Source organism: Panthera tigris, chromosome E3 (genome assembly GCF_018350195.1).
Source record: "Panthera tigris isolate Pti1 chromosome E3, P.tigris_Pti1_mat1.1, whole genome shotgun sequence".
Lineage (NCBI taxonomy): Eukaryota > Metazoa > Chordata > Mammalia > Carnivora > Felidae > Panthera > Panthera tigris.
In genome coordinates, this window is record NC_056675.1 from 1,975,362 (window position 1) to 2,002,916 (window position 27,555).

Here is a 27,555-nt window from a genome sequence, read left to right on the forward strand (position 1 = left end):
AGTCTGACGACCCCGGGACCTCGAGTGAGTGGGTCCCAGTGCATGTCCTCCCATGTCCGTGAGTCTGACAACCCCGGGACCTCGAGTAAGTGGGTCCCAGTGCGTGTCCTCCCATGTGGTGACTCTGACGACCCCGGGACCTCAAGTGAGTGGGTCCTAGTGCATGTCCTCCTGTGTCCGTGAGTCTGACGACCCCAGGACCTCGAGTGAGTGGGTCCCAGTGCGTGTCCTTCCATGTCCGTGAGACTGACGACTCCGTGACTTTGTGTGAATGGGTCCCAGTGTGTGTCCTTCCGTGTCTTGCTGTGTCACTCAGTATCATTTCCTTGGCGTTCATCCACGTGGGAGCAGGTGTCTGGGTTTCCTCTCTTTTTAAGGCTGAGTTGAATTGATCTGAATTTTCTTGACATAAACGTGCTGGCGTAGCTGTAGCATAAATATCACATAGTGGGTCCGTTCTGGCTAGGTCTGACCTTGGCCGCATGTCCCACCCACCAGGTGAAGCGCAACCTACTGAACGTGTCCTACCACATCGCACAGTACACCGACGTCATCTCCAACCTGCGCAGGGAGATCGAGCACCTCAAGTCCAAAATTGAGAAGCAGGAGGAGGAGAAGAGAGGAGAACCCGGGGTCCAGGACGCACAAGGTAGGGCCGAGCTCCTGGGGCCTCCTGTGGCTTTGCTGCCCGAGCCCAGGGCACGTGGCCGTGGCCGTGGATTTCCGTCCCAGCCTGGCACGCGCTGCCTGTCGTCCCTGGCCCGCAGAGCACGGGGAGTGGCTGCCTTGTCTGTCTCCTGATCTCTTCCTTCTTTCCTTTTCACCCTCCCACCGTTTTGTTTTTTCTTTCTCTTAGATCAGTTTTTCTTTAAAAACACAAATCTTTTATCCCGGGATAACTGTAGATTTACACAGAAGTTGCAGAGATAGTACCGAGAGTTCTTCGCTTCCCCTCATGTTGGCGTCTAAATTGTTATTTATTTGTTGAGACAAAACTACACATAACAAAATTCGCCATCTTTTTTTTAAGTTAATTTATTTATTTTGACACAGAGAGAAAGAGAGAGAGAGAATGGGGGAGGGGGCACAGAGAGAGAGAATCCCAGGCAGTCTCCACGCTCAGTGCGGAGCCCAACTCAGGACTCAGTCTCACGAACCGTGACATCATGACCTGAGCCGAAGTCAAGAGTCAGACGCTCAACCCACCAAGCCACCCAGGTGCCCCTAAAACTCACCGTCTGAAAGTGCACCGTTCACTGGCGTTTGGCAGACCCCAAGAGTTCTGGGTTCGCCCCTCCACCTGGCCGGCCCCAAAGCAAACCCCGTGCCTGGCATGCAGTTTCTCTCTGTCCCTCTTCTCCCCCAACCTAGCTTTATTTAGGCCTCCCTTAGGGGTGAGCATATCATAGCTTTTCCATAAAATTATAAAATTAATCAGTAAGTTAAAGTAACCATAAAAATGGCAGTAAGGAAGTCAAGTGTGCTTATGCGTATAAACACATGCTTACCTACCCACAGACACGTTCTTGTGGCTAATGGAGATAGGTTTTGCCATAATGAATGAAGACATTTTGAAAATCCGCAAGAAAGAATAAATGGTCCAAAACTGAGGAAGAGAACAGGCGATTCAGAGAATTCCCAGGGGCCGACAAACACGGGAAAAGATTCTTAACTGCGTTAGGAAACAGATACACATTGAGATAATTTTCACTTGTGGGATTGGCTAAAGTTACAATGCCAGGTAACAGCGAGCGGATGGTATGCGATACGTTGTGTAAATGGCAGCTTAAACACTCTTATTGGGAACGCGAGTCAACGTGTCTCAGGGAGGCCGGCTTGCGTCTTTTCAAACTTACAGTGCGTGTGTTCTGTGCCCCAGCCCTCTGCACCATGCAGGTGCACCTGCATGCCGCGAGGCATGCCTCTCCCGTGCCCAGGAGGCTGTGGGACCCTAAGGTGCCCATCGGAAGGGGCATCCCCCACTGTGGTTAGGGAGGGTGGCTAGGCCGGTCTGTGCAGCCGGGCCCCTCGAGGGTGCGTCACTGGATGGCCATGAAAGAGTAGCCGCCCTCCGATCCCATTCACCCACCGGAAATCCCACACGTGTCTCTAGATACACGTTCCGGTACAAAACCCCGCAGAGAACGATCCGGAAGGGCACGCATCAAAACGGCAGCCGTGGTTTTCTGTGGGTGGGGATCGGGGATTTGGGGGGTGGAGACCACATGACAAAGAGGGTCTTCAGTCTTGACCTATTATTTGAATTTTTCTGACAAAACCATGTTCCCGTGTTGATTGTGTAAATACCGCGAATTATAAAATCGTAGTACTAAGTGTTCATGACGCATAACTTACTGAATACGGCAAAGCACGGGAGGAAAACAGAACTCAGCCACAGGCCCGCAGCTTGCAGCTGGTTCTGTCCGGTCTCTTCAGGGGATGAGCACGTGCGCCCACTGCCCCACGTGCCCCCAGTGCCCCACACGCACCCACCACCCCACGTGTGCCCCAAAACCAGGGGGGGTCATGCTCTTCACGTACCGGCTGAGGGCCTGCGATGGAAAGGGTGCCCTTCTCAGTGAGGTCCAGATGGCCCTGTCCTCAAGCAGCGTGCACTCTCACGGGAGGGAGACAGCAGTGATCGGGTGGAGGTGTGAGACCGAGAAGCCAGGTGGGGTCGGAGTTGGAGGGGAGGAGGCCACGTGAGCTCAGCCACGTATCAGGGCCTTTCTGAGGAGGCAGCATCTCGCCGTGCAAAGGAACGAGCCACACACAGACCGGGGGCTGAGCCTTCTGGCCGAGGGGACAGCATGTGTAAAGGGCCTGGGGCAGAGAGCAGGCCGGTGTGGTGGTGCGGGGGTGGAGGTGTGGTGGGGATGAGGCTGGAGAGATGGGCAGGCTGGTGCTGAATGGGGCCTGGGCTTATGCTGAGGGTTGGCATCCGGCGAGGCCCGGCAGGGTGTGGGCAGCAGAGCAGAATTAGGGGCCCCCTTGAGATGCACAGTCGTAAATGGAAGGGAGACCAGGCGACAGAGCGGTTTGCCTCAGTGCGCTGCCGGGGGAGGAGGGTTCTCCACGGTTGTGGGTTAGCCCTGCGAACACGGCAGGACTTGAGGGGAGGCCCGGGGCGACCACCACGGTCTCCCATGAGCGCCAAGGAAAGGAGGCAGGTTGAAAATGCTCACAGTCCATGATGGGATTTCCAGCACTCATGGGGGAGAAGGGCCGGCAGGGAGGGGCAGAGCCCCCAGGTTGCAGCTGCGCCTGTGACCCAGCCCGGGGACCCCGGTCTGTGGAGGTGGATCCCCAGAGGACAGGAGTCAGGAGCGCCTGAGAGGATTCGGGAATCACCAAGAATAAGGAGAGAGCAGTGCTGAGGAGAAACTGCCAGACTGAATGTGGACGTCATCCCTGGAGAAGGGTCAGTGGCATCTGGGAGGCCCTGGTGAGAGGGTCTGTTGATTTCTGCTCCTGTCTTCTGTCCTCTCCTTCCTCACACCAGCTGTGGGTTTCTCCTTACTTTCCTGGTTCCCTGAGGTCACTGCCATCGTTTTGCTGTGTACCTGTGTGGGTGGTGTTTCCCAGAGAGGGACACGGGATTTGCGTGCATGCGTAGCGTGGGGCAGGGGCGTGGCTTAGCGCCTTTACACAAACAGCACCAGCCTATAGCTGTGCCTGGTGTCTCTCCTCCAGGATGTGTCCTGGGGCCGCCCGTAAGTGCAAATGGGTCTGCCCCTTCTAACAGAGCGGTGCACAGGAAGGACACACGAGAGTTCGCAGTACCTCGTCCCTTTCGATGGCCACTTGGGGGCTTTCCGGTTACGTAGCCTCGCTGAGCACACAGCGCCTGTTTCTCTCCGGTGATTCGGAGGTTTGGGTTTCTGTTGGAGCAAGAGGATGAGGGAAGTGTGCAAACAAGAGGGGCTGTTGTTGATGGCAACTGAGTCCCACGGGGCCACGAGAGGGTGTTGATGGCAGCTGAATCCTAGGGGGCCAGCGGAGGGCTGGGGGGCCAGTGAGGGTGGAGGACGGAGTTGTTGTGGAGAATTTGCAAAGCCAGGTGGTGGCCAGGATGCTTGGGGTTCGTTGGGGTCGGGGGTCAACAGGATGCATGGTGAGAGAGCCTTCATCCTGATGGCCTCTTAATTATTGGGGCTGGTCCTAGGTGGTCTGTAGTGGGGAGACAGGCAGTGTCCTGAGGGATGGTGATCTCACGATGATCCCTGAGGGCACCACAGGCTTCCCTTGGGTCCTGCTCTGCCATGCCTGGGCAGCAGTGGGACCCTGGTGTGCACAGCTTTGCCAGGATCATTATGAGCATTTCCAGGATACCAAGTACTCCCCAGAAACCTTGGTTCGGTCATCTGGCTGCATTGTGCATTTCACCCATCTCCGATCGCTTGACATTTAGGGAAAAGGTGCCCCTTGACCACTGCCCTCGGGTCAGAGGAACAGACTACATGCGTCCAGAGTGGAGCTCCCAGTGGGGCAGTCAGGGATTACCGTCTATTAGTCATAAACAGCCATTAGGTAGGAAATTACATGGAAACAAAAAAGACAAAACTGGTTTGTTCTGTGGAACTTATGTTCTAGCAGGAAAGGGAGATGTCAAACATCTATCACAAAATGTTCATCAATTATCGATATGCAGAGGACTGTGAAGGAGAAGGCATGATGTTATCAGAACAAGTGGCAGGTGGACCCAGATTGAGAATCTGGGAGGATTTGCCTGAGGAAGTGAGGTATGAGCTCAGATGGCTAGCCCAGTCACACCCCTCCTTGGATACCTGAGACTCAAATCCAGGTAACCTGACCCCAAACTAGGCAGGAAGACCATCTAAATCTTCTACCCAGTTATCTATCTATGCATCCCTTCATCCATCCATCAATCAATCATTTATTCACCCATTCATCGATCCATGATCTACTCATTCATCTATCCATCCATCCATTATTCACCTGTCCATCCATCTTTCCATCCACCCATTATTCATCCATCCATCTCTCCATCCATCCATACATCCATCCATCTACTCCATCCATCCATCTACTCCATCCATCCATCCATGCATCTCTCCATCCACCCATCCATCTCTCCATCCACCCATCCATCCATCTCTCCATTATTCATCCATCCATCCATCCATCCATCCATCCATCTACTCCATCCATCCATGAATCCTTTATTCACCTATCCATCCATCTCTCCATCCATCCATCCATCCATCCATCCATCCATCCATCTCTCCATCCATCCATCCATCCATCTCTCCATCCATCCATCCATCCATCTCTCCATCCATCCATCCATCCATCCACTCCATCCATCCATCCATTATTCACCCATCCATCCATCTCTCTATCCATCCATCCATCCACTCCATCCATCCATCCATCCATCCATCCATCCATCCATCCATCTCTCCATCCATCCATCCATCCATCCACTCCATCCATCCATCCATTATTCACCCATCCATCCATCTCTCCATCCATCCATCTCTCCATCCATCCATCCATCCATTATTCACCCGTCCATCTCTCCATCCATCCATTCATCCATCTACTCCATCCATCCATCTATGAATCCATTATTCACCTACCCATCCATCTCTCCATCCATCCAACCATTATTCACCCATCCACCCATCTCTCCATCCATCCACTCCATCCATCCATCCATCCATCCATCCAGTATTCACCCATCCATCCATCTCTCCATCCATTATTCATCCATCCATCTCTCCATCCACCCACTCCATCCATCCATCCATGAATCCATTATTCACCTATCTATCCATCTCTCCATCTATCCATCTGCTCCATCCATCCATCCATCCATCCATCCATTATTCACCCATCCATCCATCCACTCCATCCATTCATCTCTCTATCCACCCATCCATCCATTATTCACCCATCCATCCATCTCTCCATCCATTCACCCGTCCATCCATCTCTCCATCCATCCATCCATCCACTCCATCCATCCATTATTCACCCATTCATCCATCTCTCCATCCATCCATCCACCCATCCATCATCTATTCATCCATCCACCCATCCTTTATGTACCCATCCATTTATCCATTCGTCATTCACTTACCCATTCATCCATCTATCCATGCATGCATGCATCCATTATTCACCCATCCATCATCCATCCTTTGCCCACCCATCCACTCATCCACCCATCTATCACTTATCCACCCTTCTATCCATCCATCCATCCCTCAGCCACCCACCCATCCATCCATCCATCCATCCATCCATCCATCCATCCATCCAAACGTGTAGATAGAGCTCCTCCCCAGGCCAGACCCTGTGTTGGTGTGCACGCATGGAGTTCTACCCTGGCTCATGTGTCACTGCTCCTGGCGCAGCTGGCTCTCTTCCTGCCCCCAGTCAGGATCCCCTCACACGATGGAGAGGAGGATAGCTGCCGGCAGATGAACAAGATCCGGGCGCAGCTCGTTGGGGCCTTCAAGGAGCAGCTGGAGATGCGGCGCAGCCTGGTGGAACTGGAGAACACCAACATAGAGCTGCACGTTGACATGTCCCGCCACCTGCTGACCATTGCAGAGTGAGTGTGCCCACTTAGCCAGGTCCTGGGCACCATCCATCCCTATGGGGCCGGGAGGCCAGAGGGGCCACTGGTGGGAGCTCCTGTTTTGCCATCGTCCAGCCTCTCTCTACTGCCTGCAGGCCCCCAGCAGGGACTTTGGTGAAGGCGGCCCTCTCTTCCCAGGCAGGACTCCTGGCCCGGTCCATCCCCGCTCTCCTGCCCCCCCGGGGCGAAGCTGGGCCGGGTGGGAGCAGGCTTCCAGGTCCCTTCGGTTTCTTCGTCTTAGGCTGGAATCCCGAGCCAGCCTGGCAGGTTAGGGTCAAGCCCATTTTACAGCAGAGGATTTTGAGGCTCAGAGGGGATGTGGGTTTGCCCAAGGCCGCACAGTCACGAGGCCAGGATGCTTCTACCGTTGCACACACCTGCTACTCGTACCTGCTGTGAGTAGCCTGACCACGTGTGGAGGGGCTGATCACGTAAGTTGTCATCCAGAGCGGGACACGTTTGAGAGGAGAAGCCGCTGCTTACAATAGCGTGTTGGCACTGCCCTGGACAAACCGGGACACCCGGCTCCCTGCCTGCAGGAGCTTCAACTCAGCCCCGGGGTCCCGGTCCAATTCTTGTCCCTTCCTCCCAGCACTTGTCCTCCTCCTCCCCCTGCTGCTTCCTCCTTGTTTGTTTTCTAACTTACACAAACGGTGTGATGCCCGCACTGGAGGGATTCCGGTGGCAGGAAACGCTCTCCGTCCCTCTGTTGGTCCCAGCCCCGCTCCTCCCTTCCTTCGGCTCCCCACGGTGCCCGTGGCAGTTCAGACCCAGCCTGGTGCCCTGTGGTGCACCTTTGAGGTTTTGCCCTGCGAGGGGGCCATCGCAGCTAGCCCTCAGAGCCCCAGGTGTGCTGTCGCCTGCCAGCCACGTTCTAAGGCCGAGGTCACCCGGGCAGCCTTGGGGCAGAGCCAGGGTGGGGGTGGCGGGCCGGCTGCAGGGTCCCGCGCTTAATTGCTACCATCCTGCGTAGCGCTCACTGCTTCTTGATTTCCTTCCAGTTGTTGTTCACGCCTCTGTTTGTACACATACAGGAGGTCAGGCCACAGGCCCACGTCTGTCCCTCTGTCAGGTCTAGGCCTGCGGGCAGACCGGCTGGGGTGGGGGGCGGCACCCTGACCGCTGCCCCCTCTGTTGTGGCCGTAGCTGGGAGCGGGAGAAGGCCCAGCACCTCGTGCACAGGGACAGGACGCCGGAGGGGGACGAGGGGCCGGCAGAGGCGGACGGGGACGAGGGCGAGTCCGTGGAGCCGCCTGAGGTGGCCGTGGCCAGAGAGGAGGTCAACACGCTTCTGGCTGAGCAGAGGAAAGCTGCGGCCCTCAAGGTGGGTGCAGGGGCTGTCCGTGCGCGGGCATGCCCGCTGCTAATGCACGGATGGTGACCCCGTGACAACAGTCCACCGAGCAGGGCCACCCACCGCCGTCCTGTGCATGGCATCCAGGCTCAGGGGGCTGAGATAAACTGTCCCAAGGCCCCAGGGGGCGGGGGGAGAGGTGCTGCACATGACCTGGGCTGACTGCGGGGCCCGTGACCTCCCTGCTGCGGGGGTCGGTGTGCAGGATGGGCGGACCCTGGGGGACCGAGGAGCCGCGGGGCAACCCCACCTGCCTGTCTGCACACACAGCAGGCCTCCAGGTCCGAGGGGTCCTGTGGGCAAGTGCTTCCCATGCGTGGCCTCCGGCTCATTTGTCCCCGAGTCAGGCCTGGGGCACGCGGTGCGGAGGGGGGCGGAACAAGGGACACGGCCAGAGGGGACCCGGTTCCTCCTGGAGAAGCAAGGGCCGGCTGCTTCTCTGAGCCGCTCATGCAGTAGCTTGCTTCTCGCGTTGTCACGGTCCCGGCAGAGCAGGCACGGCTGGGGAGCCGGGAAGCGCCCTCTAGTCACACGTCCGCGGGTGTCTTCTCTGGCAAGCGGGGGAAGCGCCACGTGCCGAAAGCAGGCGGCACTTGCTTCGCCTCAAGGCTGTGCGGCCAAACCAGCATGTGTCTTCACGGGGCTGCGTGTCCCTGAGCAGTCTGGAGGCTGCGTGGTCTCACTTCAGAAGCCCCCCGGCATTTAGCAATAAGAAAAATGCCTCTTGCTGAAACCATAATGTGCATCAGCAGAGAGCATGAGTTCAGGGGTCAAATTTGGATTCGGAGATGCAGCGTAGCACGGAATTGCGAGTCCGTTCGTGAGTTAACCCGCCCGTTCGAGACAAACTTAGGTTTTAAGCGTCCGGTGTGGCGCCAGGCCTGGGGACGTAAAGGCACACGAGACCCTCCGGCACTGAAGCTGACCGTCTGCCGGATTCTCCCCACCGACGCCGGCGATGTGGCGCGGGGCAGCGTCGTAACGGACCCGCGGACGGGCTGCTGGGGCGGGGGGAGGGGCTGCTGGTGCCTCGGGGGCCAGGGAGGACCATGCCAGGCAGCCGAGCCAACTCCCCCGAAGTCGCCCCCTCCTCCGCCCCCCGGAGAGGAAGATGTGACGGCCTGCTTGGGCCGCACTGGGGGCTGTCAGCTGACCTGTGCCCGGGGCTGCGGTTCCGGGGGTGGGCGTGCGAGTGGGGTTTCCCACGGTGGGCACACGGCGAGGGGCGAGTCCTAGGGTGTGTTCTCAGCGTAGTGTGTTCGGGGAAACTGTGAGGCACGGCAGGGCCAGGACACCAGGAGACGACCGCCGTTGGAAAGATAGTCTTTGCTGTCAGTTCCCAGAGGAGGGGGCACGGGATGCCATGCGGGCCACAGGGGACGCCCCAGGGCCAGTCAGGAGGCAGAGGGAGGCGGTGCTTGGGCGAGAGCCTTACTGTGGTTTCCGTGGGAAGGAGCGGGTGGGGCAGGGCAAGTAGGCTGAGGCCCGGCCAGTCTGGGTGATTCCAGTGGGCTCCAGGGCATGGGGGCTGTCCCGGCCGTCTGGTCCCTGGGGGTTAGGACTGGGGGACAGTGGCCCAGAGTGTGAGGGCCCCACGGAGGAGAGGGTCGGGGTGTGGGCTCTGGGTTGGCTGGTCTGCATCCGAGAAGCGTGCTCCTGGGTGAGGGGTTTAGGACCCTCAGGAACTGGCTGGCCCTGGGAGGGGCAGTCCCTCCAGGGACGGCCAGGGCCCAGGTGCGAAAGCCTCAGGACACAGAAAATAAAGGACACGGTAAACGCAGGCGATGGCCGCGCGTCCGCGGGCCCGATCGGTCACCCGGTGTCTCCCTGAGTTCGATCCGCGAAGCGGAGTCCGCAAGAGCGAGCGTACCTGGGAGCCGCGCCCGGGGCCCCTGCCCTGAACGCCCGGTGTCTCCGCCAGGCGGGGCTGGAGCGGCGTCTGGCCGGTGCCAAGGAGAAGGCCTCGCAGCTGGAGCAGCTGCTGCCCGCGCAGGCCAGCAGCGAGGACCAGCGGGAGGTGTTGCGGCTGCTGTGCTGGGCCCACGAGCTGGAGGCCGAGAACACGGAGCTGCGGGCCGACGGCCTGCGCAGGAGGAGTCTGCTGTGGCAGAAGGACTTCGTGATCCGGCGCTACCACCAGCACCGGCGGCTCTGTGAGCAGCTCCTCCGGGACCAGCGGCAGCTGATCGAGGGTGAGCCCGCCCGGCCTGGCCCCGGGAAGCATGGGGGGGGCGGGGCGGGGGGGCGGGGCGGGGCGCCGCGCGTGCTCGGGGAAGACCAGTGCCCCTTCCGGCCCGGCCCGGCCCGGCTCACAGGACACTCTCCGGGAGGTACACGTAAGTGAGGAAGGGCCAGGCACGGCGCGGGTGCTATGCTCCGTTCGCGCAAGAAATCCGTTCGCGCAAGAAATCCGTTCGCGCACGCAAGGTGCACGGACCACCCGCTGGGGAGTGCGGGGGGGGGGGGGGGGGGGGGGGGGTCGGGGGGCACCGCCCGGAAAACCCACCGTCCGGAAAATCCGCCTTTATCGGGTTGGAGTATCTGCCTCCAGGTTCCGAGGAAAGAGGATGCTGTCCTTCCGGCAAGTAGGGACGCGTGCCCGCCCCCGCTCTCCCCGGCCCCTGCAGGTGGCGGCATCGCGGTGCCCAAGTCCCTGGACGAGCGGTACGGTCTGATCCTGCGGGAGCTGGGTGCGGGCTCGCTGAACCGGCTGCTGCTGCTGCACTCGGTCATGTCGAGCTCCCTGCGGGTGAGTGCGCCTGGCGGCTCAGGCCAGTGCTCGCTGTCCCCTCCTGCGCGCCCCGACCCCGTGAGGGGACTGACCCTGAGGTGGGAAGAGGACGCCCGGGAACCCCCCCCCCCCCCCCCCCCCCCCCCCGCCCCGCACCAGGTGCTGGGGCCAGCGGCGCTGGGCAGGCCGGGCCAGTGGCAAGGGTGCAGGGTTTCGGGGAGGCTGGGTCCGGGGTCCTCTGTGCTGTTCACCGGCAGGCCTGGGACCCTGGACTGCTGCACACCCCATGTGGGACACAGAGGGCTGATGGGAAGGAGCCTGAGTGTGGGCTGGACCTCGGTGCCACGGGGACCCTGGGAGGGATGTGGTTTTAGGTCTTTCCTCCAGGGCGAGCCGGCAGTCCCCTGCATGGTGGATGGCGTCCGGGGCCCATCTGGGGACTCCCTAGAGAAGAGGGCCGGGGAGGGGGCTCTGCATTCATTTGCCACACGAATCCTGTTTCCCGGCTCTCCTCCTGCCCTGAGCTAGGTAGGGCCCCTCAGCTGCGCCTTCCTAGGAGACAGGCCAAGGGCTCCCCGGGCTTGGGGCAGGGTGGGCGAGGGGCAGGAGCCCACGCGTGTGGTGTCGGCAGGGCTCCCGGGATCTGACTGCACGTAAAGGTGCTTCCCGCCCCCGATCAGAGGTCCCAGGTACCCGCATTGTGCCGAGAGCTCCCCGCTTCCCCGGCTCTGCTGGCTCAGTCCCCACGCAGCCATCTGGTTCCCCGCTCACACTACTGCTGTGGGACCTCCTCCCCACCCTTCCGCCTGTCCTATAGTATATGTCAGGGTCCCCAAGACCACCGTCGGGTTCCCTTCCCTAGATGGACTCCCTGAGCTCGGAGAAAGCGTTATACCAAACCAGAACTCTGACCCCATTAAACCCTCATGCCCTAGCCCAGGCTCCACCGTCTACTCTCTGTCTCTGTGGATTCGACCACTCCGGGGACCATATAGCACTTGTCCTTTCGTGCCGGGCTTACTTCACTGAGCACGACGCCCTCGTCCATCCATGGGGGAGCAGGTGTCCGAATGTCCTTCCTCTCTGAGGCTGAGTGCCGTCGGGCTGTGTGTGGCCGGATCATACTGTGTGTTATCCAGTCACCTGCTGATGGACTTGGGTGCTTGCACCCCTTGGCTCTTGGGAACATGCTACCGTGAACACGGGTGTAGATGAATCTGCTCTCCGTCCTTGGGGTGCATGCCCAGAAGTGGGATTTCTGGGTCACCTGAGTCCTCTGTGTGTCTTCTCAAGGGCCTGCAGGCTTTGGAGGGCTCTCCGACAGGCGTCTGGCTTGTGCACCACTTTTGCTCCAGGGTCAAGGCTGCGCCCTGGCGGTCCCTGGCACTCGCCCTTGCACAGAGCCTCCTTTCTGTGTCTGTGCTGGGGAGGGCCAGCCGGAAGTGAGCTGGCAGGCTGGCTCGCGGGCCTCCCTGCTGGCTGGTTTCCTTCCAGTGATGGTGGCCAGCGGGAAAGAGACCTCTCTGCGGCCCCTCGGGGATCTCTGCTTGCTGACATGGCTTGCCTGTGTCTGTGGTCCATGCGGCCTCCCCCAGCTCCCCGTCTGTCCCCAGGACGGCTTGGTTCTGAATAAGTCCCCCGCGCCGCAGGAGGAGGCTAGCTGGGACTGGCCAGACGACAGGAAGGACCTCCCGTGGGGTGCCCAGTTTGAACTGCCGCTGATGCTGCTGGAGGAGGACAGGTACCCGGTTCTTCCCTCTCGCGACCCCGCATCACTGCGCCCTCGGGCCCGGCTGTGGAGTGTGGCGGGAGGGCTGGGGGCCGGCCCAGGATCGTGGCCCCGGCGTCGCCTCTCGTGGAGTGTGTCGCTATCCCTTCCTTGTAGGGTTAGGACGAGCGAGAGTGTCCTAGGAGGTGCTCACCTAGGTTGGGGAGTTTGGTGCTAGAAAGGCCGTTTTGACACGCGCTTTTTGCTCAACATCAGCCTCCTGGTGCTACCGCCAATGTTTCTATCCTCTCCTCTGTCGACTCGTTGCTTTGCTATCTTCTAGCACCCGAGACAGACTCGTAGACCGAGCACTCCCAGAGTTCCCTCATGTTAATGGTTAGCGTCTTGCCAGTGTGTGTCACAGGCCTTAGCCAGCTCGGGCTGCTTCACACAACGTCATGGATGGGGGGGCGCAGGCCACAGGGCCTTAGCCAGCTTGGACTGCTTCATGCAACGTCACGGACGGGGGGCACAGGCCACAGGGCCTTAGCCAGCTCGGACTGCTTCATGCAACGTCACGGACGGGGGGGGGCGCAGGCCACAGGGCATTTGCTTCCACAGTCCCGGAGGCTGGGTGTCCGAAATGCCAGGGCTGGCGGGTAGACTTCTGGTGAGGACCGTCTTCCTGGCTGCAGGTGGCCGCCCCCGTGCTGTGTGCTCACGTGGTGGAGGCCTCACCCCCCTCTCGCAAGGGCACGGTCCCCTGCCATCTGGGTCCCACTCGGTGAGCCCGTTTAGCCGCTATCACCTCCCGACGACTGCACTCCAGGAGGTTGCACCAGGGGTCAAGGCTTCCACGTGGGAACCTGGGGAGGGCACATGCACTGTGGCACAGACGTTGTGACGTAGGTCATATGCTTTAAATCTGGGGCACCTCCCTCCATAACCACCATCCCCGGAATTACTGCTGCTTCCTACCTAGAGTTACATCTCTCCAGTTTTGCCCCAAATACCTTTGCAGCTGGTTTGTCTAAATCAGGAGCAGTGAAGGCCCAGACGCCGTGTTTGGGTGCAATGCCCAGGCTCAGGCTGTGCCCTTTGGGGTAGCGAAGTCACCAGGGCTCCAACCTTGGTGCGTGCGGGCCTATCTGTGTGTGTGTGCACACGGTGCATTTATACGCACGTGTGTATGCACGTGTGCACGTACACATGGGTGTGCTCGTTTGTGTATTTTTATGCATGCAAGTGTGGGTGTGTGTGTGTATGTGTGAGTTTTATGTGGGTGCACGTGTGTGCACGGATGTTCGCGTATGTGTGTGTGCATATAAAAACAAAGTGCCCCATCCCTCGGTCAAGACTAGACACGTCTCCCACCTGCCCCTGGGCCCACACCCGCCCGAACCTGCTGCTCGGCCCCCTGATTAGGGAAGGCAGGTGTCGATCCCACCTTGAGACGGGGTTCACTGTAGATCGGTTGCAAAGGAAGCCTGGGGCCCCCCACCTCCCATCCTCAACCTAGAGAGGAGGGGGCCGTGCCTCGCCTCGTGCAGGCCGTACCTGCAGCCACAGCCCGGACCGTGGCGAGACAGCAGGCCTAGCCATCTGCAGGCCGTGAGCTGGAACGCTGGCGTCATGCAGACGGCACGAAGGAGCTCTGTGTCCCTGCACACGGGTGGGGCTGGTGCCACCCGAGGCCTCTCCTGCGGCGCCCCAGCTGGTTCCCATGGCAGTGGCTGAGGCCCAGCACCTGTGCCCTCCTCGGATTGAGGCCCTGGGGCCCTGCCCGTGGGCAGCTGGCAGCCGGGCCCCCAAGCCAGACCGACCAGAGCTTGGTTCCTGGCTGTGCCGGTCACCCACACCATGGTACTGGGCACGTGACTGGCCACCCTGGGCCTCAGGTGCCCTGTCTCTACACGGGGCCAACAGTGACCTCCCCGCAGGGCTGCACGTGTCGGGCGTGGTGGGGACACGGCAGATAGAGCTGCCATTACAAGGAGGACCGAATGCCAGGGGGTGGGGGAAGGAGGCCTCTCACCTCAGTGGGGCTCCTGTACGGGAGCCAGGCTTCTCCCCGGGCTCTTACACTTTCCAGTTGCCGCTGGTCCGGACTCAACGCTTTCAGCTGTGAGTAACGGAATTCTCAGTGAGATTGGTCCAATGTAAACAGGTGTCTGTTGTCTGAGAGTCTGGAGGATGAGCGGGCTCGGGGCCATTGTTTAAATGACTCGATGATGCCCACGTCCCTGGCACGTGAATGATGTCTCCCCTTGTGGTCAAAGAGACTGCCACAGCTCCATAGATCACACCTTCGTATAACCACACCTAAACACGGAAGGGAGAGAGGGCTGGCCTTATTTTTTATCTGGGAGAAAAGTCCCTTTGAGAACCTTCCCCAGTAGATGTCACTAAGTCCGTCAATCACCTGCTCTCTCCTGGGCCACTTCCCTACAGAAAAGGGAAAGGAGGACCCTAACCGGCATGGACCAGTCACGACCCATGTCTCCAGGCTGGACACATTGTCACGCAGAGTAACACGGGGGCTTGTTGCACAAGCAGAGGGGTGGCTGTTGGGGAAGGGAGCAGAGTATCGGCCAAACCTCACCACATACTGACTGAGCGCTTATGCAGGGCACTAAGAGAACGAGACGGACGTAGTCTCTATCCTACGAGGGGCAGGTGGGGAGGGGGTACAGGCTGCTCCCTGCCCCAAGGGACCTCTCATGGCCACGTGCCAAGTCTGGAGCTGGCGTAGGAAGCATTACTGCCCAAGTCAGGTGTGGCCTCGGCGACAGGGTCCCCGCTGCTCCGGGTCTCATTCCACAGGTGGAAGCAGGTTTGCAGGGCCCAGCGCCTTCCCCGAGGTTCACCGTGAGGAAGTGGGGGCGCAGGAGGGCAGGCCAAACGTTTGTCTCTGGTTTGGACTCTGGCCGCGGTGCTAGGCAGCCCTGTGCCCTACCGACAGCACCCAGAGGCCTCGCTGGCTCACGTGGTGCTTAAACACCTTGTCATCCAGCTAGCGGTCTACCCAGTGGCTCGAGTTATCGGTGTCCCGGTTTCACCGATGAGACAGCAGAAGTCAGGAGCCCAAGGCCACTCGCCAGGGAGCCTGGGCTTGATGCGTGATGCTCTGTTCTTACAGTCACGGGTGACCTGACCTGACGGAAGGTGAGGAAACCCTGTTCTTTCACAGTAGACACGGTAGGACCGGGGAAAGTTCTGGCTGGAAGTTGTCAGAGGTCCCTTCCCCTTCCAACAGCCGAAGTCTTCCACACAAGGTCTTGGGCAAACTCCTGTGTCTCTGTCCCACCCTCCTCTCCTTGCTGGGCCTCGGATGTGCCGAGCTGGCCCCTGCCCCAGGGCCTTGGCCCATGCTGTTCCCCCTGTTCCTCCTACCTGGCAAGGTCTTCTGCCAGAGCTCGGCACAGCTCTTTCATTGCCATTCTTTGGGCCTGAGCTTCGATGTTTCCTCCTGTTCCATTTCTACCGCAGCGGATCTAACGCCAGCTGGGTGTGCCGCAGTTCAGTTCTGGCACGATCACGCCGAGTTGGCGTCAGACCCCACCAGTTAGGGCCTCCGTCCCCCACAAGATTGTCCCCGTGTCAGAAGCCAGCTGCAGCGGAGTCCCCGGGCCACGTGCGCTTCTGTCCAGCTGACCACAACTTCGGGGGGTCCTGTGGCCCCCCCCTCAGGTTCCGCAAGGACCCAGAGCCCAGACTCCCGGCGTGGCCCCTGAATGCAGCAGTGTGCAGATGCCGCTTGCCCTGGCCTGACGTGGGCCGCGGCGTCCTGGGGTTCAGTCTCCGCTCTCCTCGGCTGGAGGCAGGGCCGAGGGGCCCCGGCAGCTGGCTCAGCTTCTGCTTCTGTGTGTCCCCCACAGCGGTGGCTACACGTCGTCGCAAGCCACGCCATCGAAAACGCTGGGAAAGCAGGATTCCCTTCTCCCTCTGCCATCCCTCCGCATCCTGCTAACGCCTCCGGCTCATGAGGTTGGTGTGCGGCCCTAACCAGGGCCCGGGCTCCAGGGAGGCCTCTCCTGCCCCCGCAGAGCTGGGGGGTGCGGGGGGGCACAGCTATCAGGAATCTCTTTGGCAGATGGGGGGGGCTTGGGGGAAGGGAAAGGCTGTGAATATTCACACCTTAGTAGTTTGGGGCCTTCCCTGTGAACCGTCTTTAAGAGGCCGCTAGTCTCATCATGATTACTGGTAATAGTGTGAGTGGTCATACTCTGGGTCACTGTCCCCGGGGGAGGACAGGATGCCCCTGCCCCAGGGGGAGCCCTCCGCCCTGGCTGGAGTGCTGGGAAGTTCAGGTCCCCAGGAAAAGCCCCACCCGTGACTGTGGGTGGTACGTAAGTACCTGGGGCCCCTTGGCCCCTGGGTGTGGTGACCCACTCCCCCAAGGTGTCCGGGCCCAGGGACTGGCTTCATCCACCTTCCTGGGCCCTCCTCCCATGGCCAGAAACCTTTCCCCCCATACCACTTGCCTCCAATCACAGACTCTGGGTCTGCTTCTGGGGGTCCAATGTGGGGCAGGCCAACAGGGTGGCCCAGTGACGTCTGACCGTCGCTGATGCTGGTTTCCTGCGGCAGGCAGGCCCCCTGAGCATGAAGAATTTGGTCTCCAAGCTGGGCGCCCCCGCTGGCCTGGACCTGGGTGCCTCGCGGATGGCAGCGGAGGCCGGCGGCCCGGCCCTGAGCGCTCAGACCCTCAAGGAGATGGCCATGAGCACCAAGAGCATCGCTCTCATCGCGGCCACCCGGCGCTCCAAGGCGCAGGACCGCGAGGGTGGCAGCGGCCGCTCCTCCCTCCACCTTCCAGAGGACATGGCCCTGGACTCCAGGGACCCGAGCCCAGCAGACAGGAGGTGGCCCCACGCCAGCCCGGGCCGGGACCGTTCTGCGGAGAAGGCCAGGGGGAAGCTGTCACCCTCCCTCACCTGGAGCATGCAGACGGTGGGTGCACGCTGGCTGGCTCCCGGGGTCCCGGGGTCCAGCTGGGACAGCAGAACGGGAGCGTCATGGTGGGCGGAGGAGGGCCCCAGGTGCAGAGGAGGCAGAGGGAGACCCCCCACGCCCCCACCACCCTTCCTCATCAGAAGCCGCGTGCGTGTCTTCCCTGGGTACCGCCTTCTGATCTCGGGTCCTTCCTTAACGTCATTTCATGAACTCTCAAGTGCCTTCACGGTATTTGCACTTTCACCTTAAGAGGGTACCTTGCTTGGTTCTAACACGTCCACTAAACGGTAACAGGGTCGCGAAGCACTGTCCACCGTGAGGCCTCCCTCTCCTGCCGGAGCCCGGCACCAGGCCTGGGAGCATGGCCCTCCTCCGACACCTGCGGGGGGATGAACTCCTTACGCAGCCCCGTTTCGTGGACACTTAGGTTGTCTGCTCCCTGTTCCGTGGCCACGTGGTTGTCTTTCGTTTCTGGTCACTACCCATGATGCTTTGCTGTCCTCTGTGGGTAGTGCTGTTCATTCCGTTACCTTCTTGGGGTACTGGGCAGTGTTGACCTGTGGAAAGCCTCAGCCCCACATAGGCAAAATCCAGCACTCAGTAGAGTGCCACATCGACCATGCGCCGACCACTCGCTGACCACACTGACCGCCCACTGACCACACTGGTCACTCGTTGGTCACACCAACCACACTGACCACCCACTGACCACACTGACCACACTGGCCGCTCACTGACCACACTGGCCATTCACTGACCACGCTGATCACTCACTGACCACACTGACCACTCGCTGACCACACTGACCACTCGCTGACCACACCAGCCGCTCACTGACCACACTGACTGCTCGCTGACCACACTGACCACACTGGTCGCTCACTGACCACACTGACCGCTCAAGGACCACACCGACCGCTCACTGACCACACTGATCACTCACTGACCACACTAACCGCTCACTGACCACACTGATCACTTGCTGACCACACTGACCACACCGACTGCTCACTGACCACACTGACCGCTTGTTGACCACACTGACCACACCGACTGCCCACTGACCACACTGATCACTCACCACACCGGCCGCTCACTGACCACGCTGATCACTCACTGACCGCACTGACCGCTTGCTGACCACACTGACCACACCGACTGCCCACTGACCACACTGGCTGCTCACTGACCATACTGACCACACCAACTGCCCACTGACCACATCGGCCGCTCACTGACCACGCTGATCACTCACTGACCACACTGACCGCTCGCTGACCACACTGACCACTCACTGACCACACCAGCCACACTGACCACCCACTGACCACACTGATCAGTCACTGACCACACTGGTCGCTCACTGACCACACTGACCACTCACTGACCACACTGACCACACCGACTGCCACTGACCACACCGGCCGCTCACTGACCACGCTGATCACTCACTGACCACACTGACCACTCGCTGACCACACCAGCCACACTGACCGCCCACTGATCAGTCACTGACCACACTGACCGCTCGCTGACCACACTGACCACACCGACCACACTGACCACACTGGTCGCTCACTGACCACACTGACCGCTCACGGACCACACCGACTGCTCACTGACCACGCTGATCACTCACTGACCACACCAACCGCTCACTGACCACACCGGCCACTCACTGACCACACTGACCGCTCGCTGACCACACTGACCACACCAACCACACTGACCACACTGGTCGCTCACTGACAACACTGACCGCTCACTGACCACGCGGATCACTCACTGACCACACTGATCACTCACTGACCACAGTGCCGTGAAGTTCTTTTGCAGGGGGGAGAGGGTGTATTTGGCACAGGTTCCAGTCCGTATGGAAATGGTGTTCCCTTCACGGGGTTTCTTTCTCACCACACTTGGTCACATAAACTGGAGGAAGTGAGCAGGCCTCTCTCTGGGCAGGCTAGTGAGCAGCCGGGGGCCTGGCAGATCTCCTTCCGCCTCTGCCAGCCACAGTGGGCGTTTGCTGATTGCACTGAAGCCACTCTGGCGATAGCTCAGTAGGATTAAGGGCAGGACAGCAGCAGGGGGCGGAAGGTGAGTGTATCAGTCAGGGTTCTCCAGACAAACAGAACCAATAGAATGTGTGTGCGTGCAACACAGGCGGACACACACACACACACACTCATATGCACGCACGCACACACGCACACACACACACGGGTTTATTACAGTTGGCTGACATAATTTATGGAGGCTGACAAATCCCAGAGCCATGGTTGGCAATTTGGAGACCAGCTCACATCCAAAGGCAGGAAAAAACCCAAAGTCCCAGTTCAAGGGTATCGGGCATAAGGAGTCTCTCTTACTCACAGGAAAGGCAGACTTTCTCTTCTAACCAGGACTTTGACTGATTGGATGAGACCTACCCATACCGCAGAGGACAATCTGCTTACTCGGTCTGTTTTTTTAAAAAACTTTTTTTTTTAGTTTTTTCAATGTTTATTTATTTTTGAGTGAGAGAGAGACAGAGCGTGAGCAGGGGAGAGGCAGAGAGAGAGGGAGACACAGAATCCGAAGCAGGCTCCAGGCTCTGAGCTGTCAGCACAGAGCCCGATGTGGGGCTTGGACCCACAAACTGCAAGATCATGACCTGAGCCGAAGTCGGACGCTTAACCGAGTGAGCCACCCAGGCACCCCACTCAGTCTATTTAAATGCTGACCATTTAAACCCCTTCCATTTGGGGGGGGGCACTGAGAGGAGAAAGTGGTGTGTGGGGGGGCAAACAGCAGCCAGGAAAGCATCATTCATTCCTTCTCTCCTTCATTCCTTCATTCCTCTTGGGGCTGGAGGAGAGCGTTAGCAGTGATTCTGCTCACGTTCACTGAGGTGGACGTGTGCCTACAGCGAGCCACCCAGCAGGGGTTTCATCTGTCCATGGCTTCAGCTCCAAGTGGCCTTGAGGTGTCACTCCCTCCCCACCCGCACCCCACACCCTGCCCTGCTGTGCGGCTGTCCCTGCAGGTGACGGAGAACCCTCAACCCCCCTCCGTGGAGCACGTGGCCAAGAGCCAGCCACCGCCTGCACCCCTGCCGCTAACGAAGTCGTCCGGAAAGAGCTTCCTCCCTGCCGTCTCCACGGCCTTCAAGATAAAGCCCAGCCCCAGTCTCCATGCAGGTACAGAATCCGAAACGGAAACTAACACCCTGGGGTTTTGTGTGCATCTCAAGACTCTGCCCCTCCCGTCAAGGGTGCGTCTTGAGAAAGCATGACGGTCTGGGCTGTCGTCAGTTGTGTGCTCCTGGGTGCAAGTTTCAGGTCTTCAGGGCGGTGAGTGGGTGGGCCAGGGCCGCTGGCTTCGTGGAAAGAAACACTCGCAGAGGCATTCAGTAGGCATTCGGCTTTGCTTCTGCCCGTCTGATGCTCCAGCAGAGTTTAAAACGATGATTAAAACTACGGCCTGCTGCCGCCACTCCGTCTGTCTCTGTACGGGTTTGAATTGCAGCTCCCGTGGCTGTGGTCGCAACACGAGTGAGACACGCTCACGGTGAGAAGATAGGATTGCCAGTGAGAGAGGAGCCGGGTGGCGTGGGCCCCTCCAGAGGGGGTCTCCCAGTGGTGTGGCCCCGTGCCCCTATGCTACCGGTGTGTGCGCAGCTACAGCTGTGAGCGCATAAGAAACGACAACCGTCCCCACCTTACAGATGAGGAAACTGAGGCACAGAGGTGCAGGAACTCGCCCGAGGTCACACGGCTGGGAGTGGTGGGCCGGACCCCAGCTCCTAACCACACCCTGGGCCTTCTAGCTGAGTATTCTTTGCGGGGCAAAGCCCGAGTGTGTTCCAGGGCCTTTGCAGTAGAAGCAGTGTGCACAGCTACGCTCTGGCTGGCTGGTGGGTGTGGACCTTGGCCCCACCCGATGCGTAGCAACGCTCTCCAGCTTTTCAGAAATCTCCGATCTGGAGGACACAGTTCACATTCCCCTGTGATTCCTCGCTTGGGCTCCTGCATGTGTGCTGGCGACCGCGTGGGCCTGCGATAACACTTAAAAAAAACACTTAAAAAAGTGTTCTTTGCCCATATGGGATTTGCCGCTTTCACAAGCTTTTACTCAGTTATCTTCCTGTCTACACGCTCGTCAAAGAAGAACACAATCCCAGAGAATACAGCAGCATCAGGCACGGGAACCTTGAAATGCAGGGCTGGGCACGCGCCCTCCGCTGTCCTCCCAGCGGGCGGCAGGCGCCCTGGACGCCGGTCCCCAGGTCCTCACTTGGGGGAGGCACCGTGATGGCACCTGTCTGGGGAGTAACAGGCGTGGGGGCGCCGGGTGGCTCGGGGGGAGGCCTCGCCGTCACGGCTTAGCCAGGAGTGTCACAGCTCCTGTGACGGCCGCCCGTCCCCTGGAGATAAGCCCCTCGGAATGTGTCTGTCCAGATGACTTAAAAAGGAGTTTGCTTCCACACCGCTTTGTCATGACCTTGCTAACGCATGCAGAGGTAGGGACAGGAGCACGTTAACGGCATGGCCCGCGCAGCGCTCCGCCCTCTGCTGATTCTGTCTCTGCGCTCTGTCTACACGTTTCCATCCTTCCGTTTGTTATCTGCTTTCCTGGAGAGGGTTCGATAAAGTCTCCAATCATGTCCTTTCACCCATGACTCTTTCAAGAGCTTTCTCTCTGTGATGACAGAGTGTTTATGCACATCACAGCCAGAGAAGTTCAGTGTGGTTCCCTAGAACCGTCTAATGCCCAGGCTGTGTACAAAAGAAAGCAGCCTTTTTCAAACAGGAGTGAGTGCACTGTACCTGGCCCTCTTGGTTGGTGAGAAGGGGGCACAGCCCAAGCCTCCACGTCACGGGGAGGTGCTGAGCCCTGTTTCGTGGGCCCCCAGACAAAGGCTGGAACCTCTCCTCTCAGCTGTGTTTATAGGAGCCCCGTGGGGCACAGACGGTCTCCTGTCTCCATCGTGGGTCTCTGTTGCGGGCAAGTTAGAGCCCGTTAGCATCAATGGTCCTTCCAGACCTTCAGATGGGTAAATTGAGTGGAAGTGACATCTCCAGGGCCATGCGGCCGGGGCCGGCACCCCCATGCCCCTCCCGCTGTGCCCAGCTGCCTCTGCCCGGAGAAGGAACACACTTGTCCTTGGCAGGGGTACACGGAGGCCCCGCAGGTAGCTGGGGTAGACTAGGTGCCCAATTTCTCCGGTGGGGGCTGTGCAGGTCTGGGGACAGAGCCTGAGGATCACCACCTGTGGTGTTTGCACAGGCCCAGGCTCCCCTGGGCACCTTCCTTGGGCCCAGAGACCCCCACACTATTTGTTTGTTTGTTTGTTTTTAAACAAACTGAGAGCATGAGTGAGGGAGGGGCAGAGAGAGAGAGGGAGACACAGAATCCGAAGCAGCTCCAGGCCCCGAGCTGTCGGCACAGAGCCCGACGCGGGGCTCGAACCCACAGACCACGAGATCATGACCCGAGCTGAAGTCAGACGCCCAACCGATGGAGCCGCCCAGGCGCCCCAGACCCCCACACTTCATGTTATTGCTGGCTCACGGTTTAGGGCACTGGGGTTGCTGGCCCCGTACCCGTGGCTGATGCCTGGGTGTATCGCGTCTGGATGTGCAGTCATGAGCCACACCCCGTGGGCGTCTGAGGGAAGGAAGAACGGAGAACACTGAGCGGACAGCGGATGGAAGCCAGGAAGGAGTGGACGTGTTGCCTCATTTATCACTCCCGGCAACCCTGTCAAATAGGTTCCTCGCCACAGAGTGATAACGCAGGGGCAGAGCTCACCCCGGCCGTGTCATGCCTGCGGCTGGCGGCCCGGGCCCGAGCCTGTTCCCATCCCCATCCTGGGCCGGGAGCAAGGGAGCTCTTCCCTGGTGCTGTGTGCCAGCCTGTCCAGGGAGCGTGAGACCTGCCCCACAACCTTCCTAAATAGTGGCTGGACTCCTGTAAATGAGGAGCTCTTCCCCCTGAATAGGATCCACTGGACTCAGATCTGGAGCAGCTCCGGGCGTCCCCACCTGCGGGCGGGGACGCCTGGCAGGTCCCAGGCCACGCGGAGCCCTGCGCCTGGAGTTGCCTGGTGGGCCACACCATCGCACAAGCGCAGCTTCTCCAGGAGAGGAAGGGCTGGAGACAGATGGCTCCCCCCGCCCCGCCTGCAGAGCCCGACTCGGTGGCTGTCGACTTTTCTCAGCGAGGTCCTCCCTGCCTGTGCCGTTTCAGACCGCGACCCCAGTCCGCGTCCCCGCCCGAGGGGCTGTGTATTGAACAATCTTGAATGATCTTGTCTATCGTCTTCCTCGCCCCGCGGTCCGTAGGTTCCCTCAGTGCAGGGATGCTAGTCTCTGTGTGCCCAGTAAACATAGCAGGTGCGCAGTAGGGAACAGACGGACAGACGGCCTCCCTGAGGCCAAGGGTTCAGTCGCCGTCGACTGCCGGGCTTGCTGGGTCTCCGGCCTCCTGCTCTCGCCGGGTTCCCTGACGAGCCGTGCCCACCCCACCGTGCCGATCCTGGAGCGTTCTTCACGTCCAACCCACGTTCTTTTAAAATTGCAGTCAAATTCACACAACAAAACTCAGCATTTTCAAGTGTGCAACACTGTGCCATTGGGTACACTGAGTGTTGTGCATCCACACTGCTGTGTGGTTCCAGAACGTGTCATTTCCCCTAAAGGAGGTGCTGAGCCCCGGGCCTTGTCCCCCAGCGGGTCTCTGCCCTTTCTTACAGACGGACTCAGGGCGTGTGCCTGTGGGTCTGTCCCCGCCGTGGCTTGGGTCAGGACAGCATGCTCCATTATGCCGGGTCCAGTCCGCCACTCTCAGGCCACCTTCTGTGGCTCACTCGCTGGTGAACGGGCACGTGTGTGGCCACCGCGAGTGGTGCTGCTGTGAACATCTGTGTGCAGGTGTTCGTTTAAGCCTCTGTTTGCGGTTCTCTGGGGTCGTAAAACCTAGGAGCGGATCTGCGGAAAACAAGGCAATCCTGTGTTTAACTTCCTGGGAAATCATCGTCCCATCTTCCCTCACGGCTGCACCGTTGCAGGTGGCCACCGTCAGTCTCCGTCCGCTCCCGTGGGCTCAGTCCAGTGATCTCTGCTGTGAAAGACTTCTTGACGCCCTGTCCCTTCCCCAGCGGGCTGAGCACCATGTCAGGAGCACTGGGGGCCGTGGGGGACGACAGCCGGAGAATACACGGTGGACACGTCAGTGTAAGACGGGTCGGGTGGAGGCAGAGACGGGAAGAGAGTAAAGCTGGTGAACAGGGCAAGCACAGCGCGGTGATGTGAGCTCAGGCCGTGGCGGGGGCTCTGCACGTGGGCGCCCCACCACATCCGGGGGGGACACCCCTTGCCTGCCTGCTTCCTCGCCTGTCTGAGGAGGCTCTGCTCGGCCAGCCCGGGAGACCCTCCGCATTGCGGGGTCACGGCTGGCTCAGAGCAAACGGGGAGGAAAAGGAGAGGAGAGCATGGTTGCTGGGGAAGGAAAGGAATCAGAGCCGGAAGAAAGAACATTCTGGAAAGGACGGAGCTTGGGTGTCGATGAGAAACAAACGAGGTACCCTCAGTACTCAGTCCGCTGCGCCCATCACTCGGCCTTTATTTTCATGGACCGGGATTCATGGGGCGGTCCCTAAAATCACGTCCTTTCCTCTTTCACTCACCGTTTAGATGAGAAGGTGCTGCGGATGCCTGAGGTCACCTTCACCCTCCCCAGCGCCACGTGGCAGAGCAGCCCGGGCCCCCGCAGGACCCCGCTCGCGCCCCGGGACATCCGAGGTCAGTGCCTGCCCTGCCCCTGCCTGCGAATCGCCCTGTCCCTGCGCACGCGCACCCTGTGGCCACTCGCCACAGGCCCCTGCCACACGCTCAGCAGCCACGCTTGCCCGGTGGATACTTAGTGGGACAGCCGGCATAGGCCTAGACCGTGAGCAAAACCACACCACCCTGGGGCTTTCATCCCAAAACTGCAGTGCTGTTTCGTTTAACTGATAGTGAAGCGGGACAACCTTCCAGGAAAGTTGTGCTCATTTTGCACACTCGCCCCCGGTATCGGGAGTGCGTTTTACCGTAACGTGGCCGGGCCTGGACATTAACTGCAAAACATGAGACACGGTTTTGCCAGCCTGCCCGTCCCCCCACCCCCACTTCCTCTGTTCCTGGGTCTTGAAGCCACGGATGCTGAATCTCGGAGACGAGTTGAGCCGCGTCAGCCTCCGCGTTCACGTAATCCTCAGCCCAACCCGCGAATGGCTTGTGTTGCCTGAACTCTTTCTGGGAACAGGAAAGTCTCTCTGGCCACGCTGACACCATTTTCTCACCCCCCCCCCGCCCCGAGCCAACGCACAGTCAAGTCCTAGGGAAGGCCACCAGGGGGAGAAGTGCTTCCTCGGGCCCAACTTTAGTCCCCCTACCTGGACCTTTAACCTGCTCCCTGCTGCCACTGTGTCCGAGCAGGTTAAGACCGTCCCATCATTATGCCCTTCTTTTCAAGGGCTCTCGGGGCATGTGTTTGCTGGCTGTGTCCTTGGGGCCAGAAGCTCCCAGACCAGAGCAGGCTGAGTAATGGCCAGTGGTACAGGCCAGTTTAAACGATGAGTCTTTAAACGGGAGGGGTGGGAGGCGTTCCCCGAGGGCTGTCCCATCCTAACTGCACGTGTCCCTTGCGACGAGCAGGTAGCTCAGGGAGGTCCTGGCGACAGGCCTGCGTTACCAGAGCGTGTGGGGAGGTGGAGCCCCAGGTTAGGGAGGCACAGTCCCACGGGGCCCAGAAGGGGCCGGGCATGGGCGGAGCTGAAGGAGGGGGAGTGCCCTCGTGGGTCCCTGACTGAGGGTGGCCAGTGGGCGGGGCATCCATACCGGCCAGGGACCCAGCCATCGGGACTCTGGCTTCGCTGGAGTCGGCCTTGACCACGGGCTAAAGTCTCCCCATCCCTCCAGGGTCTACAGAGAGTGGAAGCCGACGCCACAGCCCGGTGCCCCCCAGCACCCCTTGCAAGCACCGGGGCAGCACCAAGAGGCCAAGGAGGCCACAGTGAGGAGGTCAGCGGGCAGGCCCGGCGCACGGGGGAAGGCCAGAGAGGCTGGCCCCAGACCCAGGGCTCTCTCTGCCTCAGAGGTGGATTCGAGAGACGAGGCCCCGGCAGGGACCAGCCAGCCCCAGCGTCCCTCAGCCCTTTGCAATCGGCGGGTGCCTCACCAGCCACCTTCGGAGGAAGGGCCACTGATGGAACTTCAGAACCCTTCTCGAGGACACCGCGTGGGGAGCCTCAGGCATCTTTTGGGTCATTCCCAGTTGCGGGTGCTTTTCCCAGGATCGCTCCACCCCACAGTTTCTGCCCTGGGAGAATGCTTTCGCTCTTCACCTGATTGGGTGAGGCCCACCCACGCTGTGGCGGGCCCTCTGCCGAACTCCTTACTGATGTAAATGCTAATCTCACCTGAAAAACACCTTCACAGCACCGTGCGTGCTGGTGTTTGACCCATCACCTAGGTACTGTGGCTTGGGCAACTTGACGCACAGAATTAACCCTCACACCTCACGATTGGCCGGCAGGCAGGGTGACACTATCCCGTCCCCACGTATATGTCATAGGCTCCGGAATGAGCCAGCGTCGGGGAAGCACGAGAACATCCTGCATTCCCGTGACCCACCCGTCCCCTCACTGTGTTCTGATGTCCCTGTCCACACCCCATTGTGTGGAGGACACTGTGGTGGACGGCTGGGACGAGGCAGCTTTGCAGGGTACGTGGAAGCAGCCGCGTAAACTGGGGACGCAGAAACCAAGGTCCTAATTTTTCATCAAGACAGAAAGACAAGGTCACAGGGAGACTGAGCGCCGTCCGTGAGCTGCGTCGCCACCTTCCCTGGCTGTGCTTTTGGCACCTGCTGTGGTTTCCGGGCCCGTGCCCGCATCTGAGGCTCTCAGGGGCACCCCTGCAGGACGTGGGGACCAAAGCCCCCTCCCCCATGGTGGGAGCCACCCCCGGGTGAAGCAGCAGGCGGAGCCCGGGAGTCGGCCTGTCGCACATCAGGGGCGGGAGGTGTGGGTGGTGTTGTGGCCTCGTGGCCCGGGTGGGCAGCCGGGTGCCTCGGACTCACGTGTGTCCGGCACGTGCCGAACACCCCGTCAATGTGCCGGCTGCACGGCTGGACGCCACGGCCGGGCCCCCTCTTGGCGTAAGACCGCT

At 60.0% G+C, this 27,555-nt stretch overlaps 1 protein-coding gene across 1 annotated transcript in view; it reads left to right on the forward strand.

Annotated features, from left to right (window-relative positions):
- Positions 1 to 27,266, forward strand: part of LOC102962779 (kinesin-like protein KIF19) — a 41,296-nt gene extending 14,030 nt beyond the window's left edge. Inside the window, exons 10-20 of the mRNA XM_042972407.1 lie at positions 499 to 649; positions 6,406 to 6,583; positions 7,757 to 7,934; positions 9,886 to 10,164; positions 10,516 to 10,713; positions 12,309 to 12,436; positions 16,282 to 16,390; positions 16,994 to 17,356; positions 20,385 to 20,538; positions 25,036 to 25,143; positions 26,305 to 27,266. Of these exons, the coding sequence (XP_042828341.1) occupies positions 499 to 649; positions 6,406 to 6,583; positions 7,757 to 7,934; positions 9,886 to 10,164; positions 10,516 to 10,713; positions 12,309 to 12,436; positions 16,282 to 16,390; positions 16,994 to 17,356; positions 20,385 to 20,538; positions 25,036 to 25,143; positions 26,305 to 26,402 (1,944 nt within the window). The 3' untranslated portion in view covers positions 26,403 to 27,266. The remainder of the gene's footprint in view (positions 1 to 498; positions 650 to 6,405; positions 6,584 to 7,756; positions 7,935 to 9,885; positions 10,165 to 10,515; positions 10,714 to 12,308; positions 12,437 to 16,281; positions 16,391 to 16,993; positions 17,357 to 20,384; positions 20,539 to 25,035; positions 25,144 to 26,304) is intronic.
- Positions 27,267 to 27,555: the final 289 nt, after the last annotated feature.